This window comes from Cheilinus undulatus, linkage group 11 (assembly GCF_018320785.1).
Source record: "Cheilinus undulatus linkage group 11, ASM1832078v1, whole genome shotgun sequence".
In the NCBI taxonomy this organism is placed as follows: Eukaryota; Metazoa; Chordata; class Actinopteri; order Labriformes; family Labridae; genus Cheilinus; species Cheilinus undulatus.
The window spans coordinates 19,742,838-19,764,006 of record NC_054875.1 but is presented as its reverse complement, the minus strand read 5'-3'; the positions used below and the strand labels follow the sequence as shown (position 1 = coordinate 19,764,006).

The following is a 21,169-nucleotide window of genomic DNA, read 5'->3' as shown; positions in this document are numbered from 1 at the left end:
ATGGCAGAGGTCTGCGCTCTCTGAGTGCTTTTCTAGTTGTATATAAAATCTTGTTAAAGCTTCTGCAAGGAGTCTTATCAAGGAATAATAATTGGCACACTTAATGAGTGGTTCTAAACTGGTGGGTCAGGACCTACAAGGGGGTCACAGGGCTGCTTTCACAGTGCCCCATAGGCGCCTGCAGTAAAAGGGCTTACATACATCACGGCATTCAGAAAATATTCAGACCCCATCACTTCTTTTCAATTTTCTTATGTTGCAGCCTAATACTAAGGTCTAAAAAATCATTTTTATTCACATTAATCTACAACCATCATGACAAAGTGAAAACAGGTTTCTTAACCACTTGCAAATTTATTAAAAATGGAAAACTGAAATATCACATTGTCACACTGTAAGCAATCAAACCCTTTGCAAAAACACTTTAAATTTAGCTCAGGTGCCTCCCATTTCTTTCAATCTAAGATTATATGTTTCTACACCTTGACTGAAGTCCACCTGTGGTAAAATAAACCGATTAGACATGCTTGGAAAGGCACACACCTCTACAAAAAGCTGTTATGCATATTAGAGCAAAAAACCAAGACATGAGTTCAAATGAACTGCCTGCAGAGCTCAAAGACAGGATTGCTGCAAGGCACAGATTGGGGGAAGGCAACAAAAAAACTGTTGTATTGAAGTTCCTGAGAGCACAGTGGCTTCCATAATTCCCAAATGGAAGAAGTGTTGCACAACCAGGACTCTTCTAAGAGCTGGTAGTGTGACAGAACTGAGTAAATTGGGCCTCATTAAGACAGGTAAAGATGTCATTCAGCAGACACTTTAGTCCAAATCGATGTACATCTGAGAGGAAGTACAACACAAGCAAAGAGCGAGACAGGAGGAAACAACATCAGTCAGTGCCACAAGGTGCTTCAAGTCCAATTAGATGGACGTAGGTGCTGCCATGCTGTACAAGAGGGAATCAACATAGTGTATAGAAGCATTTTTTAATTTTAAAATGACAAACATCAGCACTGAAACAACCAACCTTTGACATGAGACCTCACATCATCACCATCAATTAAATTGTCTTCACCTACAATGACCTACATACTAAGTACTGGGTTGTTCTCAAAGAACTGGGTGCAAAACCCCCAGAGGTAGAGCAGGACAGTTTGAACCAACTGCAGTTGGGAGACTCATTCTACCACTAGGGACAACAGTGGAGAACAGTCTTGCTCAGTTTTTAGTGTTCTCTAAAGAGCTGGGTCTTTAGCTTTCTCTTAAAAGTAGAAAGGGACTCTGCAGATCAAGTGTAGTTGGGTGATTTACTTCACCATTGAGGGACAACAAGGGAGAAGAGTTGAGCTAGTGACTTAGGGGCCTGGTGTGGTGGAAGTACCAGGCAGTGAAAACTTGGATGAGGGATTCCAGGTAAACAGGAGTAGTTTTAGTGACTGCTTTGTAAGCAATGATGAGCCAGTGTATAACACTACAAACATTGGGGTGATGTGCTGTCTAGGGCTGGTTGAAGACCAGACATGCTGCTGTGTTCTCAATCATCTCTATAGGTGGAAACCGACCAAGAAGCTGATGGTCACTCTGACTGAGCTCAAGAGATCCTGTGTGGAGATGGGACAAAGTTGAAAAGAAACAACCATCACTGACCTGGGCTTATGGCAGAGTGGCTAGATGGAAACTTCTCCTCAATGCAAAACACATGAAAGTCCACTTGGAGTTCGCAAAAAATTCTGTGGAAAAGTCAGCACTGATATACACTGTCATTTGTGAGGCTTTCTATAGAGTTGTGTGCATTTCCAGATCATGTCTAATCATCTTAATTTACCATAGGTGGACTTCTATAAAGCTGCAGAAACATATCAGCAAAGAGCAAGAGAAATGGGAGGCACCTAAACTAAATTTCAACTGTTTTGTAATGGGTCTGGATACTTATATCAATGTGATATTGCAGTATTTTATTTTTGATAAATTTGCATTCTAGGAACAGGGTAAAAAATGTAAAATGTTCTGTACTGATGACTTGATGATCATTAATAAACTGGAGCCCTAACCTGACATGCCAGATGGATTTGTTTCTCACATCCATCTGGGCAGAGCGTTTGAAAAAAAAAACTCTGAGGGTGATTGGATGAACATTCTGTCTGTCGCATCTTTATGGGCCAGTCAGAGCAACAAAACACGTGACGTAGCCGCTACTACCAAGGTGTAAACTCCATAAAGAATTGCATAACACAAACCATGGCAACTGTAAACATGTCAGTACGCGACCTTTTTCGTCTTTGAAAAGAAAAAAACTCACTGCTGTTCTTTGTTCTTCTTTTAACGAAGAAATGTGGTCAAGTTCTGATAAAACTTATGCTATAGCAGCATCCACGCTAATCTCGTCTACCATTATTGCACCGGCCTCTTGTTGCTGCTTGCTGACGTCACGACTCCGCTGCATCCGAAAGTACTGCCCCTCGTCAATGACTGGTCCTGTCACTTTCTAACCCAAATGGAGCTTTGCAAGATGGATTCGCCAGTGAGAAACAAAGAAACAGGCATATCCATCTGCTTTGCAAGGTTACTGGAGCCCTGCACAGGACTCTTTTCTTGATCCCACTCCTACCCTGCTCCCGCTGGTTTTTCTGATTGCTACTCCTGTCTGCACCACAACAGCTTCCTTCAATCCCACCTGCATCATGCATAGATTCTGACAACCTATAATAAATATTCAGAATAACAGACAGTGCCTTTAATTAAAAGAATTGTAATATTAAAAAGTTCTCTCAAGCAGCACCTTGATAAAGTTTCCTCCCTGAATGAAGGAAACTCCAAAGAAAATGACCACACAATGCATAACAGTGCCACACATGGATAAAAGAGCAGCTGGTAGCCTCAGACTGAGTTAACTCCTAATGGCAATGTCAAAGTAATATTTACAGACCTTGTTGACACATTATTTATCATTATGTATTTTAATCATACATAGGTGGAATTATTATCCTGATTTCTGGAAAGATTGTGTGTCATTAAAAATGTTGGGTCAAATGTCTAGCCTAGTGTGAGTGCGCCCTTAGAAGTAAAATAAAGAAGTTAGATTTTAGTCTGTTTGCCTACAAAAATCAAATTCCCATGTCCATTTGTATTCTATAAATTATTTCTTGTGCATCTATTGGTCATAATGCTAAGCAGAAAAAATACTTTTACCCTACCTGGAAGATTCAGGGCTTTTGAAAAAAAAGTAAGCCATTCCCTCACTCTGCCAATGGTTAAAATAAAACCCTGCCTTTCAGAAAGGCTTTGATATGAAACAGAAATTTTTTTTTTCACACAAAACTCATGTACAGCAAATATGGAAAAGATTGTAAAATAATAAATTCACACCAGAAATATTATCTAAACGTGTTCAAAACAAGGTTTAAATCACTAAGTTGTTCTTGCTTTTTCAGGCAGTATGCACAGCTGGTTGCATGGGCTACTAGTACAATACTGTCTTACTTAACCAGATGTTGAAATTTATCTTTTTTTTTTTTTTTTTTGTCTTGCCGCTTTTTCTACTTATTGATCCCCAAACTATCTTTACAAGCACGAGGTGAGGTCTCCTAATAGCATTATGACTCTGACCAGTTCTTTTGCCTTTTAATTGACTAGGCTGTTGATGATTGTCTAGTGTTACATGATATAAAAGGTTCTGTATATAAAGTAAGTTTATAAAACAAAATACAGTTTTATACATATTTACAGGCTGGAAAAAGACAAGAATGAAGGTCTTCAGACCTTTCCATATCTGTATGGACACATTACTTTTGCCTCAGCTCAGTTTTGGGGATTTTTTCCTCTTTATTTCTGCTGCTTTATACACTTATCGTAGATTTATCTTTGACGTATAAATAATACCAAGCACTTCTGAAGAAATGAAATATTTTATACGCAAAACAAGATAATAAAGACGACCTCATTAATACAATGATTTTTCCCTGTAAAAAAATACCTTACAGCGTCGCTTTGAGCAGCTTTACTTATTTGACTTTCAAGAACCCAGTATCATATTTAACCAGCTGTTCTGTGATTTTCTGATTGGGTGGACGGCTTGAGTTGTATTTTGAACGCAGTGCTTCTTTGTATTGGAAACCTATTTTTACACTGCGTCGTTGTTATTTCAGGAAACGAATTTGAGTACCTCTTCCACCCCTGCGGATCTGTGCGCAAAATCGAGCCCAAACATGCGCCGAAATATCGACATTAGATGCTTCGTGCACAAGCTTTCTCTTAAACGTGAATTATGTAGGTCATCGAGCAAAAATCCAATGCAAAATTAGTACAATATTTCCTCTGTCCGCTCTTTAGTGAGCCTGCAGCAGCACCCAGAAGTGAACAAAGCGACCCGGAAGCGGTGGTCCGACTGGAGGCAGGCAGAAAGAACATCAAGCTTTTATATTATAGCTGTACTCGCAAGACAATATCTGCAACCAGGACACAAGGTATTTGTGCATGTCTTTTCGTGTTTTCACTGCTGTGCATGTCTCCGATAAGCGATAGCCTCCTAAATGCGTGCATTCTGCACAAAATGTTATTGCTGTCCTTTGATTCGTCCAAAAGTTGCAGAATGTAAAAAAGCAGCCCTCAAAGTGAAATTTGGTTAAGATGGCACTGTGCTTTTTCCGGAGACAGGGCATTGTGCGCCAGTTTTATTTTGACCTTAGCGCATTGCTACGTTTATTTCAATCGGTATGCTGTTTGGGTCGAGCCTGCATCTTGTCCGTTTCCGTGCTGTTTTTGCAGGGCATGGTTGTAGTAGGAAGTGTCAGTTTTTTTAAGAGGTGGGGAGGCCGGGCTATTCAAACCTGCAATTCGCCGTAAACAATCATTCATGCCTTTGACATGATAAACACACCTTTGTGTCCGCGTCGGCCGCTTTTATCCCCGGCTACATCCTCACGACAGCATGTTCATGTTCCTAAATTTTGGGGGTCTGCAGAATATGGCGTCCCGCCTTATAAAAATAAGGCTGCCATTTTTGTTTCTCTTTTGTCTGGAAATGTTTAAAGAAAACTGTCTGAGAATGTCTGAGTCGCACCGGGAGGGTCGATCCGAAAACCCTCCATCAGTTTGAGTCCGACGATGCTCTTAGACGGCCGACATGTCCGAAAAGTCAAAGAATGGAAAGTTTTCATTACGTTAATGTGAGAATTTAAAGCGACGTCCACTTATTTTCAGAAATCCACTCTCAGACAAAAGGAGCAGAGGGGCTAAATGTCAAGGCTAAACGGCTAAGGCTCTGTCAGACTAATGTCTTAGGACCACTTACAAACTGTTAGGATACTTTTAACCCGGGTTAATAAAAATGTGACAATGTAGGCCTAAATTAAGCGATTGAATATCGTCATAAAAAGTTATTACACTGAAAAGAAACATCTTTTTTCCAACGACGTATCTTTTAAACATATTGTTTTATTTTATTAACTGTATTTATTTCATCGTTAATAATGCAGGTCTTAAACCAATCTAAAATAATTAAATTCGCCTTTTTAGCAAGAAAATACATAAAGGTCTAGATGTATTTTTTTCCTTCAACCACATCTCAATGTTTTTCCTGCTGAAAGGAGTTTGTTCATGGTAAATGAGTCATCTCCATGACAACTGAGCAAACTCCACCAGCTGAGGAAGACCATGATCTTGAGAGAAGCTCAAAGAGAGGAGAAAGTAAACATTGAGTTACAACGTGATGAAGGTCATGTTAAATACATTTGTAAAAAATTCTAAAACTCAGCCTATTAGACCATACATGATTCAAAACTGTACATTACATTTCAGGTACATTTGCAGGTGCTTTAAGCCAAAATGACATGATTTGTTTATTTTTTTTTAAAGATACATTTTTTGGCTTGTTGTGCATTTTTTCGGAGAAGAGGACAGTGAATAGAGTCGGACAGACTGGGGAAGAGATTTTAACTTAGGCCACCAATCTGTGAGCATGGGGTGCTACCTAATCACTAGACCTTTTGCACCAAATAATTAGTTTAATTTCAAGAGTTATTTTGTTCTGAATGTAACTGTACACACCTTGACACTTGTCTGTCCTCTCCAGATTGCCAACTCTCCTTTTAACTTTCTTCAACTAGTTCAGATAATCTTAAGTATTTGCTTTGGCTGGCCTCACACTAGGCCCAATTTGAGGCCAGATTAAACTCCCTTGAAGACTGGGAGGCATACCCCGAGTGAAGGCTAACAATTATTTGTCTGAATTAGGGCTGGACAATTAACCACAAATTAGATTAAATAGCAATATGATCTGCTGCAATTTTCAAACCGCAGATGGTGCAATATTTCTTTAGCCTGAAATTTGATAAAATACTGATTTGATACAAATTTTTGCTGCAGAGATTTTATGTTCTACACATTATGCAAACATTTAAGTGTGTTTTTATAGCATGGTTTACAAAAATCCTACTTTTCTTTTTCATGAACATGTTTTTCTTGATCAAAATGACAATAATATAAAAATGATCATCCCCTTATATGTGGCATTTAAAATCAAGTTTGCTATATAAGCCAAAATCGGGAAGGGGGGTTGCATTAGATTATTTTCCCAAATCGTTCAGCCCTAGTCTGAATAATCTTCAAGTGTGTGGTGTCAACACGATTATTTTACTGCCCAAAATCAGCCTCTCAGTCAGTCCTCTCAGATTTCAAATCTTAAATATATTAAATACATTGTATATTTCCGATTCTAGGTCATTGTGCCATTAATGTAATACTCACAACAACCAATGAGAGCGAGCAGACTGGGTAGTGTCACCAGTATGGTATAACATAGGCACACTTTCAACGCACACAGTCATAAACACAACTGTACCTTCATTCCAGCCAGGATTTCATCCTGAGTCTTTTCCTTTATTTATGTTTTAACTGTAACACATGCCAGGGCAGCATGTTGTGGAGGGACAAGCTGAGGGTATCGATAGACATCCATGTTTGTTCTTCTTCTGAAGTCACGTGATATGAGGTTGTTGCCAGGTCAGCAGGTGTGTGGTCCAAGTGGACTCCCAGTCTGACTGAGTGATCTGGTTCGTGCACTCAGAGGATTATAAGATGAAAAATTCTTTGAATTTGTCCATATGTCTGTGGTTTCCCACGTTTTTAAAATAATTTAAAATTTGAAAATCATTTAGTGTGTGGCCAGCCTTAGGAAAATCAGAAATCTGAACAAAGCTCCTGTGAGATGTTTTAAGATGGTTATGTAACAGACTGAACCTTATACTGAAATATACTGAAGGAAAACAAGACCACCAACACAGATTTATCATTTATTTTTAATTTATGTGCATGTTGCCTACGTTTCAAGGAAGGATGAAGCAGTTATCAGCTGCTGAAAAACCTTTTTGAAATTGGTCCCTCCAAATATTCATTTTGACTTACTTGTTAGACTTTTAAATTAAAGGAGGATAAGATTTTGGTTCAGAAAACAGAACAAGATCAGCAAAGAGATCAATTAATTAACAGGGGGTGCCAAAATCAATACAGTCTGAAAGTTTCTCACAGGATCTTTAAGTTTATGAAAATGCAGTTCATCTAAAATCTTACAAAAACATTAAAATCTTTATTTAGAAGTGGGCATACTCTATGGATACAAAAAATAAGTGGGTATGATGTGTTTTAACATAGAATTGCAAATCAAGCTGGTTGAAAATAAATGTGATGAAAACCACTGGAGAGTATTGTATGATTACTTTACGTCAAAGGAAAATGCTCACTTGGCATTTCACGAAACCTGTAAGATGCTTGTGGTTAAGGTGTCATTGCAGGAGTTTGCCATGTTGATACTCTGCCTACAGATTCTCTTCAGCCGTTTTTCACCTTTGACACATTAAAAAATGTGTTTTCTGTAGCATAAAGCCCTCTCTGAATCTTACTGTATGAAATAATTTGGTGTCAGATAGCAGATAATTTAGAAAAAGTTTGTCTCAGAATGTGACTGAGATAACTGTTACTCTTTTCAGGATGGCAGAGCCTCGATTTAACAATCCGTATTTCTGGCCACCACCTCCCTCCATGCCAGGCCAGGTAAGTCTCCCACAATGTCACGTAATTACTGTGACATGTTTCATTTATCATCCTTTAATTCCTTGTGTGAATGTCTGTTCAGCCATTTAGCAGCATGCAAAACTCTCAGAGTGAGAAGCTGTCCAGTTTGTCTTTTAGGGTTAAAAAATTGAGCTTGTCTTGTGTCCTGGGATGTGTTTATTGGGGCGTGAATGGCATTCACACACGGTGGCTCTTTTCTGTTGAGCATGACCCGTTAACCCTTTCAGCTGGATAACCTGGTGCTCATTAACAAGATCAAGGAGCAGCTGATGGCAGAGAAGATCCGACCCCTACACCTACCACCTACCTCCACCCCTTCCCAGCAGCCTTTGCTGGTGCCCACCTCTTCCCCTGATGGTAGCGCTCAGCACGGCATGCCAGTGCCAAAGCCACAGCCGCAGCAGTTGCCGGGTCATCACCCTCAGCCACAGGGCTCTGTGCAGCCGGACATCGCTCTGCACGCACGGCCTGCCTCCAGCTCAGCACCAGGTAAACTCTTCACTTTATTTGTCCTGCACCACATTATGTTTTGAATACTGTCTCTAAAGTATCAGCACCATCAAGTATTTTAAACAGACAATGGTTTAACCTTTAATTTTGTCACTGAGTGCCAATATAAGATTTTTAATCTTTTATTACCTTAGACAAAAATACAAAAAGACTGTGCCAGTTTCTATATTCTGTGTGTTAGTTTTAGTGCCAATTCAAAAATGAATACACTTTGTCTGTATTATCATTCTCATTTTTAATGTTTACTAACATCATCACTTGAAAATTTCCAGATGGAAATATGGACGACAAATCAGCAGTGAAGGCTAAAGGACTGTGGGAGGACTGGCACATGAGACAGCTCAGTGAGCAGGCTGGACGGGTTAACCATCGCTCAGGTACTGAAGTCCCCACTCTTTGGTCTGTTTATTGGTCATTTTTTCTTTAAAAATATCAGTCATGCTGACAGATCAGAAAACATAATACTTATTACCTGCAAGGTATCATAATTCTGTGTTAGAATAATTCCAAAACGTTAAAGAAGACATTTGTCAAAGTTTCTAAGGCGGACAGCTTTGCACTGAGTTAAAATGCTAACAGTGCTCAGAGAATAATGATAGACATTCCAGTCGCCTTTTAATGTAATGGAAAAAACAGATATGAATTTTTTTAAGATTAACAATAATAATATTTGACTGATAGTTCACACCAAAGCTGAAAAACTTATAGATACCCTTAGCTGTTGTACACCTACAAGATTAAAAAAAAAAAACAACACACTGGTAAGCTTTTAATAAAGCAGACACTCTGGGCCTTCAGAACTATTATAAAACTATAAGATGTTTAATTTAAGTCACATATTATTTGTATCACAGGCAAATATTCTGTAAACTGCCTCCGTGCTACAGGGATTTTATTGTTCTAGGCTGCTGTTGGTTGCCTGTTTATTGCAACATTGTCACAATACCAGCATTTTAAACTTTGATGATACTTTTAAAAATTAAATGATGTGGATAGCTGTTTTGATATCATTGTGACAGAAAGATGCCTTAGCCACCCAGTATTTTGTAGTTTTATTGTTTTTGATAAGTTAAAGGTTAAAAGTGCAAGCAGTCCCCTTCTCACTGTGATTGCATAGAAACACTGAGATCATCAGAGATTGTGTTTAAAGTCTCAATACATTTGGCTACTATTAGTCATAAAATAAAGCAGACTGCATCAAAAATTGCATTCAAAATAAGTAATGAAAGATGTAGCTACTGTAGTCAAATGTAATGAATGTCCACATTACAAACATGTTAGTCTGTAGTGAGAGTTTAAGTTGGCAATGAAGTGGTCATGTGAGTAATCAAACCCCTCTCAGGTCAGTATGCCATAGGCGTTTGTCTTGAGAGTTCTGGTTTCCCCCCCATAGGTCTGGCTCCTTCCTCCCGACCTGACAGCCACAGCACCTCAGAGGCCCTGACTCCCACAACTCCAACCTCCAGTGCCCATAACCGCCTGGGCGGTGCCCCCTCTGTGAACATAATCTCTGGGCTCGCTAGCGGTCCTGGTATGGACCACATGAAAGCTGGAGGCCTGGCTGGACTTTTGGGCCCCCCTCCGAAAGCCCCCAGAGGACGGAAGAAGATCAAAGCTGAAAACCCATCAGGTCCTCTGCTGGTGGTGCCCTACCCCATTCTCGCTGACCAAGGCTGTGTCACTGTTGCACCCAAAGAGGGCAAAACCTACAGGTCAGACACAGGGAGCAGCTGCCAGTACTCAACCTCAGGGTTTTAAGATGTAACTTTGGTGTCCAAGAGGTTTGGCTTTGTTTGACATCAGTTTTGTTTTAAGTCGGCCAAAGAAGTTTGCTGAGACACCCCTGTCATCCTGTCTTTTCTCGCTTGTAGGGCTGTCAGTAGATATATTTCTCCTTTATCTCCTGTCACATTATGATTATAATGTTCAGACTGCAATGGTTTATCATGTCTCCTTGGGACAATACAGGTCTAGACTTTTTGGGGGAGCTTTTGTCTTTATTTGGAGAGGGCAGCTAAAGAGACAGGCAGTATGGGGAGAAAGTGGGGAAGACATACGCCAAACAGTGCAAGAATCAGGACATGAACCCACCACCAGTGCAACAAGAACTGTAGACTCTGTATAAAGGTGCCTGCTCTATCAACTAAACTTAATTGGCATCCAAAAAAGGTTGAGACTTGATTTTGATGTTAGCACAGTGTTATCCAGTAAGATTTTTCTAACATATTTACACTGAAACAGTTTATACTCTCTCATTGATAGAATCACACTATGATTTGGTGTTTTTACAGTTTGTGTAAGGATTACTATTTGGAATTGGATGATCTGACTTTGTTTGAAAGATGACAAAAAGTAATTCAAATAAACAGTTAACTTAACTGCATCATCCAGATCTGACATGCTTATTTACTTTTGTATTATTTTCTTCCATCAAGATGCAAAGTGTGCCCGCTTACCTTCTTAACCAAGTCTGAGATGCAGATTCACTCCAAGTCCCACACGGAGGCCAAACCACACAAGTGTCCCCACTGCTCCAAGACATTTGCCAATGCCTCCTATCTGTCCCAGCACTTGCGCATCCACCTGGGGATCAAACCCTACCACTGCTCCTACTGCGAGAACTCATTCCGTCAGCTGTCACACCTGCAGCAGCACACAAGGTCAGTCCAGCTGTGAACACTTAAAAAGGGAAATGAAGTTAGCTTTAGGAGAGGACATTTTTATCAGTTATTGATTAAAAAATGCAAATGTTTTTAGCATTTGAAAGCAATATGTTTCAATGTTAATTTTGGCAGCTAATTGAATTTAGTCATAGGCCTTAGAAATTTATTTAAGTTTTAATCAAATTTTACGTCTTGAAAGTTTTATTCTAGTATTAGTCAACAAAAACACTCACTGATGCACTATCAATATTTAAATTACTTTAAATTATGCTGATTAGAATACTGACATAGCTTATATGCAAAGTGAAGATATATCATGGATCTTGACCATCCATCAGTCCACCACTAACATCTTAGTCTTGTTTTAGTCTGGGTGATGAAAACTAAACTCACTTTTCATTAGAGTTTTTTCATCAAAGATCTGTTTTCAGCAAATCTTAGCTTAGTTGTCATAATCATGGAAAAATAGGTAGTCAACTAACATTTTAGTCCCAGCTTTAGTCAACAAAAATAAAACTCTAATCTCTACAGCTCTAATACGTTTATCATTTGGGAAATCATTAAAATCACTTAATTTTTTTTGTCAGTTTTCCTGACTATGTATCTCTCATCTGTTTCAGATGTATCAAAGTTATGACAAAAACAAGGGAAAAGGTTGAAGTCATAGAATCTGTTTTCCAAGCCCTCTGCTGATTTATCTACAGTCAGTCACATCATCTGTTATTGTAAAGTAAAATATCAAGTAACCTTAAACCTTCCAACTTGTGTTTTCCCCCAGAATCCACACTGGCGATAGGCCTTATAAATGTGCTCATCCTGGATGTGAAAAGGCTTTTACCCAGCTGTCTAACCTCCAGGTCAGTACAACATACTGAAGTTATTACAACAAGAACTGTCACAGTAAACGACTACACAGGACAAATAATTTGGCTTAGGCATAGACATGTTTCTTTGCTTTAATTTACAGATATCTGAAATGTCTAAATGAAAACTTCTGTGTGTCTCCTTCAACAGTCTCACCAGAGGCAGCACAATAAAGACAAGCCGTATAAATGTCCTAACTGCTACCGTGCCTACTCAGACTCTGCATCATTGCAGATTCACTTGTCAGCGCATGCCATCAAAAACGCTAAGGCCTACTGCTGTAGTATGTGTGGCCGGGCATACACCTCAGTGAGTATACAACAGGTTACATGTTTGTTATCATTGTGTGTGGCAGATTTTCCCAGTTTGTCATCACACAGGCTCTTCATAAAACTGAAAATGGCATTTTATTGCATCAAGTTCACATACGATATGATATAATACAATACCAAGATACGAGCAGAGGTGGAAAAAGTGCATGACCACTGTACCCAAGTAGAAGTACAGTTACCCTGGTTTCTTAAGTGAAAGTAAAAACTACTCAATTTAAAGTTTACTTAGAGTCCTGAGTAGCTACTGAGAAGTTTTAGAGTAAAATATGATCTTTCCTTATTGGCAAGAACAGCAGGAGAAATTATATCTCCAACCAACCACCTCTATAATAAAGGAAAATACACATCAACATTTTCAGTGTTAATTAACCTCATATGATTTAACACTTTAAGTGTCTTTATTGATCCACATTTCATAAAGTTCAGGCAGGAATGTCAGTGGAATTAACTGTGCTTTCTCATTGCATTTTGTTGTTGAATTTTGTCTATGGCTGCAGCATGGGTGAAGTGCCCGAGACAAGTTTCTCACTCAGAGGGACAATAAAGTTTATCTAATATTATCTTATCTTACACTTTTGAAATTATTAAATATTTTACAATATGACAGAGCTACAGATACTTTTGAAAATCAGTGGCAAAGTCAGCTTCCTCTGCCAAGAAAAAAGCAGAGAGTCAACCTCATAAAAAGGCAATAGATACTAACGCACTATGAGCAAAAACCTAAACTCTCAAGTGGCAACTCCAACACAGTAGGTAACTTCACTCATGTCTCATTTTAAAAACAACAACAATCCACCAGAAAAATGTCCAGAAGAATCCCAGCAGGGTTTACTATACAGCAGGCAACAGGCGATCACTTATAAACACATATAAAACACATCTAAAAGGCCCAAGGACATGATGGGGAAGTCTGCCCACACGTCCCCCAGATATGAAATTGAAATCGCAGCAGGAAGAGCTTAGATCATCTGACTCTTCGAAGAGCTGAACTAACACTGATGGATCAACACTGTCTCCATTTCATTTCTCCAAGAACTCCATTTCACTCAGAATGGAGTTAAAACTACACTTTGGGAGTTAAAATCAACTACAAAATGTTCATTTTGCTGTGTACCACAGCTGGTTTGGGATGTGATATGGAATCATTCACACTATGTGCTACTGTGTAGTCATCTCTGGTAAAAACGTACTGAAGTAGAAGTAAAAGTACTGATTTCAAAATGTACTCAAAAGGTACAAGTACCCAAAAACACTACTCAATTACAGTAACTTGAGTAAATGTAATTAGTTACTTTCCACCCTGGATACAATAAACTTTATTGTCCCTTTGGGGAAATTTGTCTTGGACTGCAAATAAAGATGCCAGATGATACCATATAAGTAAGAAAATAAAAGAATAGCAGCAATAATCCACTTGCACATATCAATACAAGATGAAATCCCATAACCTACATATATTGCAGATACCCATATTGCACAACATTATCATAGAAATATTACAGAAAAATGATGACAATAAATAAAATAAGGAAAAGATCAAATACAACAAGATAGAATACAAAGGTCAGAGATAAGACCACAGAGAGCACCATGGCATTGTTGCACAATCCGGCTACGGCCTCAAGAAACATTATTCAAAATCCTAAATGAGGTGGGCAAAAATGAGCTTTTATTTATTTATTTATTTATTTATATATATTTTTTTTATATTGTACCTCATTGTACCAAACAAGGCATTAATGAAATAATGAACAGTCTGACAAATGCATTATTTCCTTAAAGGTGAAAAATGAATAAAATAAAATAATATAAATTAATACTTACTTATGTACACATAATCAAATACATACATACATATATTCACATATATATGTACAGTGCTTAATAAATTTATTAGACCACCCTAACCCTAACCAAAGTAAGGTTTATGCCACAGCTGCCTTAAATTAACAGCATTGGTAATTACCAAAATCATTTTTTATAAAATAGTAAAGCACATCAATATTTCTTGATTAATATGTGAAATTAGAGTCATTTACTTGCATTCCTGAACAGAAAAAATAGTTTTCGTGGTTGAATGTTATGCTTGATTAATTTCTGACTTCTCAGAGAAGCCCAGTGAGCCAGCTCAAATTTGGGTGAATTCAGTTTGAAATCCCTCATTCCTGTTCAAAATGGTAAAACGTCAAGGGCTCACTGAAAATGAAAGAGTCCGCATTAAAGCTCTTCATGATGCTGGATGGTCTTTGAGACAAATATGACAGGTGGTCTAATAGATTTGTTAAGCACTGTATATCTATACATAAATCTCCATAACATTTAAAAGCATATACATACAAATGTAGGAACATAGGCGTAGTAACAGACATAAATTCAGCAAAGGCTAGGACAATACAGATAGTGAAGTTTGAGAAGTGCGTGAGATTCTGTTTTATCATTCAAATTTAACATAGGTTACTGTGAGCCGTTGCCCTCAACAGCAACTGCTGAGTACTACCACTTTTTAGATTTAAGAAACTCCATTAACCCTTTACCTACTGAGTCTAAAAATGGTGATTTGGGCATATTTTGTTGTTATAGCTGTGAAATAGTCAGGAAATGCCCTAAGTCTGAGAGCTTTGGTTCTTTTTCCCAGGAGTACTTGAACTTGACTTCTTAACATCTGGTTAATGGTTATTGCACATTATATGGAATTGTCAGCAGTTTAAAAGAAGAAAAACACAAAAACGAATCTGTTTTTCATGGCTTTTATGAGAAGAAATTTTGTTATTGCTCATGAAGTTTTGATTTGACATTTGAAATGTGAACCTATACATGTTTAGAACAATCACCAGTCATTTTTTGAGTCTAGGACTCTGGGTGTGCAAAACACAGTGCAAAAGATAACTATTTACATAGGCGACAATTAGTGCAAAAAAAGGTGGAAAAATGCATTCTCAAGTAACATATTGTTATTGCACATGACAGACACAAATGCCACTATCCAACACTATTTTTTGAAAACAAAACACCACTCTCACTCGCTCTCCTTTTACTCTCTTCCTGAGAGGTCTTTAATATACTGATTCATGCTTGGTTTACTAACATTTTTCCATTCCATAGCAATTTCCTTGTGTTTTTAAATGGTTCTGTTTACATTTGGGGACTCTGTGTCATCTACCAGATGGTAAAAGTTCATACTTAGCGTAGACGATGTGAGATGGATCAGTGTCTTTCATTTGGAGTGAAAGGTGTTTCATTTCCTGTTTGTTGAATTTAACATCTTGCTCCTTTTAAACCAACAAAAAAATGTATTTATTTATTAATCAAAAGAGTTTACCTCACATATTGGTATACAGGGATCTACTGGACATGTGTTGGCATGAACATATAAAGTTGTTAGTAAGGTTCATATTTACACTCGTGATCAAAGATCAGAATGTTTAAATAGCACCTCCCATCTTTAAATATCTCTTATTAGCTCAGAGATTACTTAACAGCTGAAATGACTGATTGATGGATTACTTTATCAACAGATCCTAGAAAGTATGAAAATAAAAGCTTAATACAAAAATGCATAAAGTTTGCAGGTTACAGCCTCTGTGTAGGGGAAAATATTTTATAAAGTAATTAAACCTGTCAGGTTCTGTGAAACTGTGATTAGTGTTTTTTCTGATACTTTTTCAACCAAATGATTAATCAGGAAAACTTCATTAATGTCACACATTACTAACTTAAAAAAGGGGTGTTTGTAAGGTCAGAAAATGTTTGTCTTTTCTCTGGAATATTCTTTCATTGTAGGACATTAAATGGGAATCAGATCAAACAGTGTCTTCTTACTATGAATTCAAGTTTTGGAAAGCTTCAGATCAAATGCACATTCTACAGCTCACCCCAAAGTTTAAATCTTTTGCTATAATTGTTACATGTGGCCAATCCAGTAACATCAGGGACATTTTTCTCATCTGTTTTTTATATAAGTATATCTCAGTTGAATTGTGAGTTAAAGGCCAAACAGAAATCCAAAGTTCCACTGATGCTGATTAAGCAAAATTATCTGGGTTTGTATAAGGACCGGTGAAAATTCTATTTAAGCTTTTAGTCAGTTTATGTTGTTTATTTTGTGTTCATGTTTGTAGGAGACCTACCTTATGAAGCACATGTCCAAACATACAGTGGTAGAGCACCTAGTGAGCCACCAGTCGCCTCAGAGGACGGAGTCCCCCAGCATCCCCATCCGCATCTCCCTCATCTGAGCTCCCCAGCCACTCAGCAGCAGGTTGGATTCAGAGTTGACGTTAGGCTGGAGCTTATGAGGCCCTGCACCCACCGCCATCTACATAAGGCTTACATTAGCATTATGACAGCTGACATAAGCATTCAGTAAACAGGCTGCCTTCATCCATCCACACAGGCCGTCTGTCAAAAATGAGCACAGCGTTATTTTGTGAATGTAAAGAAAAAAAAGAGAAACAGATAGATGTTTGGAGGATCGACTGGCAAAGAATGTCTTGCGTCAGATTTAATAAGCACTTTCGTAAGCGTCATGTAAACTGCCGGATGCATTGGCCATTAATGTTTTAGTTTTGTTTTTTTCTTCCCTTCTTCCATGAAATGGTTTCCCAAAATGTGCCAGATGATATTTGCCCTTAAAAAGAAATTGAGAAAGTATAAAAATGTTTGCTGGGTGTATTTTGGAGACATCCAAAGATAATCTTAAAGCACTTTTAGGCCTTGTGGTTTTGGCTCAAATTGTTTCAATCTTGTCAGATGGAAAATGCCAAAGGGCATTACTTGTGGCAGCTAAGAGTACTGACTGTGTGTAGAGAACAGGCTTTTCTGTTACTTCCTTTGTTTTTACTCACACCTACAGGGTCATCTAAAATTGAAGCAAGGCAATCGGTAGATGACAATTTAAACATTTAATGATTGTATAAAGAAGTTGTATTGTTAACTTTGTGAGGCAAAAGTAGATTAAAACGTAAGGGAAGAAAGATGAATGTTTTTCTTTTTTGCTTCTAAAATTTTTCACTCATATGTTCACTTTTATGGCACCTTTATGATCATGATGAATGATCAACAAACACTGCTTTAGATATTATGTTTTCCTCATGTCCCATTTTCTAGTGCCATATATATAAACCTTGCTGAGGTTTAAAGAGGAAGCTCATCATGTCATAGAGTGTTTGCTTTCTTTAACCAGTTAAGCTTTGACTAGTGTTAGCAGTTGGAAAAATTGCACATGTATCAGTGCCAGCTGTGCTCAAATAATCCCAAATTTGGTAAGAAATGCTTGAAATGACATTTTATGGGAGTGGTGATTTTTAAAATTTGATAAATATTGGACCAAAATGTGAAGTTACTGTACATCTACTTTGACCCAGTTATGTATTTTTATTTTCATCTAAATAAGCTTTACCCACTTGGAATAAACTGCAGTATAAGTCATACTCCATTATTCTACATTATGAGTTTATGTGGAGGTGATGCCTCTCCTTTAATTTTTTTTTCTCATTAGTATTCTTTTTATTGTACTCAGTATTGTTTGTTGTATTTTTACTGTAACCTTAACCTCTGGATGGTACTAATAGGGTACCCTGCATTCTTCAGGGCACTTCAGAAAAGGTGCTACAGCTAAGCGTCACTTGGGGAGATGGAACTGAGAATAATGTAAAATACATATACAGTATATAGTATGTTTTCAAAAGATTAAAAACTTATTACTCAAGCCACTGGCCTGAAAACATTTACGCCAACAACAGACCCTGCCTCTTTAACCTACTCCCTCTTCTGACATAACGGGAAAATGTACATGTTGCTGTACTGTAAAACATGTTACTCATTTAAAGCTCCTATTTTTAAGTTTTCATAAACATGCTCTGTTTGGTTTTTTGTAAAAGTTTATGTATGAACTTTATGTAATTATTTTAGTCTACTCGTATGTTATTAATATTCATGTTTTATATCAGTTATTTACATGTAAGCCTTAACTGTTTTATCATCACATTTCCATTACTCTGTATTGTGTTCTGCAGTATTCAGTCGTGTAAACATTTTTATTTTTATCCTTCCGCATGGAGTTCCTGAGCTGTAATCTGTATGATAACTGTTTAACCCATGTTCTCTATGAAAAGATATTGCGTAGATTTATTACACTTTTTTCCTGTCTTGCATTGTGGTTTCATATACAGTTTCTAGACAACTAAATATGCACAGCCAAGACTGAGAAGTTAAACTAAGGTTATCAATGTTTAAAAAAGGAAAAAAAGCTTTGTATCTTTACCTTGTTTAATAAACAGACTGTTATAAATTCATCACTGATTGCATCTTTGTACATAAAGTGTCTATGTGGAAAAAAAGTCAAGAACTGTACATGTAGTCACTTTTATTAATGAAAATAGTTTTTAAGATTTAAAAAAATATTTACACAAAATATAACAAAAAGTCATCCATTATGTATTATGTTAGATCTGATGCAAATAGGCTAGATATTAATGCAGCAGCAAGATAAAGTCAACAGTTCATTATTTCAGGCACATTTAAGAAAAAAGAGTGTAAAACTCTGTCATTGACACAGAATAATGTAGTGGTAAGAAGTCATTCAGGGAGGAGGATGCATTTCCAGAACTGGCTCTGTATAAGAAAACAAGCATAAAACATCCAACACAGTAGTCATGGCACCAACTGTATCAACCATTGCATAACCCAGTGGTTCTCAACTGGTGGGTCGGGACCCTAAGTTAGGACTCAAAGGTGCGCCAGAAATAAACTGTGTCCTGAGGTCTATGATGTACAGGAAGTCTAAGCAAGCATACATCCATACTTTTTACCGTTTTTCCATGATACAAAGCATATTTTGGCCTTTAATCAGGATCTAAAGTTATTTAACTTATTTTTTGGGGGCAAAACCACTTTTCTCTTTTTAATGTGTTCATGTCTGAAAATATCAACAAAACAACGAAAATGTATAACTTATAATAGGGAACAAAATACTCGGTATCGCTAGTTATTAATTAGACTGCTGTTATAAGAATAATAACACGTGGTTCACAGTCGATTCAAGTGTAATATATTAAAGGTTGGGTATTCACACAACTGCTGAGTTTCCAGAGTTGTGATGTCTTAAGCTCACTGCTAGCTACTGACTGACATGTTTTTGCTAAGGCAAATGATTAGCTTAAAAGTTGAGCAACAAATTAACTTGAGATTTTTGGTGAAATTGAAAAAACAAAAAACAAAACAGCACATGTGTTTGAATGGCACAAAAGATTTTGTGAAGGCAGAGAGGATCTGGGTAACCATGCACACCAAAAACTTCTGAAAAAATTCAACAAATTAAACAAATTATGCAAAATGATCGACGACTCAGTATAAGAATGATAGCAGAAATGGTCTCCATTGATAAAAAGACAGTTGGGCAAATTTTGTTAGAAAATGTAACTACACATGACAAAAGTGTTTGTCAAAGTTGTACCAAAAACTTCTAACTCCTGATCAAAAGGGAAAACGCAAGCAAATTTAGGGAGACATTTTAGAACAATTTGAAGGAAGCACAAATTTTTTAGAACAAGTGATTACATGCGATGAAACTTGGATCTTCCAATACGATCTTGAAACAAAGCGGCAGTCAGTGCATTGAAAAACACCATCATCACCAAGAATGTAGAAAGCAGGACAAAGCAAATCCAAATTCAGGTCATGTTGGTTGCTCTCTTTGGACAAGTGGGTTCCAACAGGGAATCAACACTACTACAAACAGGTTCTAGAAAAAACTGCCAATTGAAGTCCAAGGAAGAGACCACAGTTGTAAAATGGTTTCATCTTTCATCAAGACATCTCATCATCTCAGTAAGCAGTTTCTGGCCCAAAAACAAATCTCGGTGCTCGATCACCCTCCCTATTCACCTGATCTAGTACTGTGTGACTGTTTCCTTCATTTTAAGATTAAATCTTTGCTCAAAGTAACATGTTTAGAGTCTGTGTCCGAAGGTAAGAAAAGAAGGACAGAGGTTCTGAGACAACTGTTCAAAGAAGACCTACTGCACTGCTTTGATCAGATCAATCAATCAGATCAAACTTCAATATTCTTTGTTGAATACATTTTCAGAATTATGGGTCGCAATTGCTTAATCAGGAGGGGGTGGTGTGTCCCGAGGCTAAACCAGTTGAGAAGCACTGGTGTAACCCACAAACTAGCAATGCTAGTTAGAAAACTCTGTAAGCCCATGTCCTCTCTAGACAACTTTGATGGCATATGTCCATACTGTTACTTTTGTTAAGGGTTTTGAAGCCACTTTGAATATATACATATATATATGTACAGTGCTTAACAAATTTATTAGACCACCTGTCATATTTGTCTCAATGACCATCCAGCATCATGAAGGGCCTTAATGCGGACTCTTTCATTTTCAGTGAGCTCTCCACGTTTTACCATTTTGAACAGGAATGAGGGATTTCAAACTGAATTAAACCCAAATTTGAGCCAGCTCACTGGGCTTCTCTGGGAAGTCAGAAATTAATCAAGCATAACATTCCACCTCTAAAACTAATTTTTCTGTTCAGGAATGCAAGTAAATGACTATAATTTGACATATTAATCAAGAAATAATGTGCTTTACTATTTCTTCAGTTTTTTTGTAAATCAGTAAATTGGAAAATTCATGGATAACAATAATAATTATATTTTAGCATTAAAAATATCATTTGGGTTAAAGAGCTTCTACATATTGGTGTATTAACCATTGCGGA

General features: G+C 37.4%; 1 protein-coding gene across 3 annotated transcripts; it reads left to right on the top strand.

The window, feature by feature from the left end:
* The first annotated feature begins 4,189 nt into the window (after positions 1-4,189).
* Positions 4,190-18,732, top strand: znf362b (zinc finger protein 362b). 3 transcript variants are annotated; one of them, XM_041799899.1, is made up of 9 exons: positions 4,190-4,466; positions 7,986-8,049; positions 8,325-8,559; positions 8,853-8,957; positions 9,923-10,292; positions 11,016-11,240; positions 12,022-12,100; positions 12,258-12,416; positions 16,558-18,732. In XM_041799899.1, exons 2-9 carry the CDS (start codon positions 7,987-7,989, stop codon positions 16,672-16,674), a joined length of 1,353 nt encoding a protein of 450 aa, XP_041655833.1. In that variant the 5' UTR covers positions 4,190-4,466; position 7,986; the 3' UTR covers positions 16,675-18,732. The 3 variants fall into 3 exon arrangements, with proteins under 3 accessions (XP_041655833.1, XP_041655834.1, XP_041655832.1); XM_041799900.1 differs by having other exon boundaries at positions 8,298-8,559; positions 9,974-10,292; XM_041799898.1 differs by having other exon boundaries at positions 8,298-8,559.
* Positions 18,733-21,169: the final 2,437 nt, after the last annotated feature.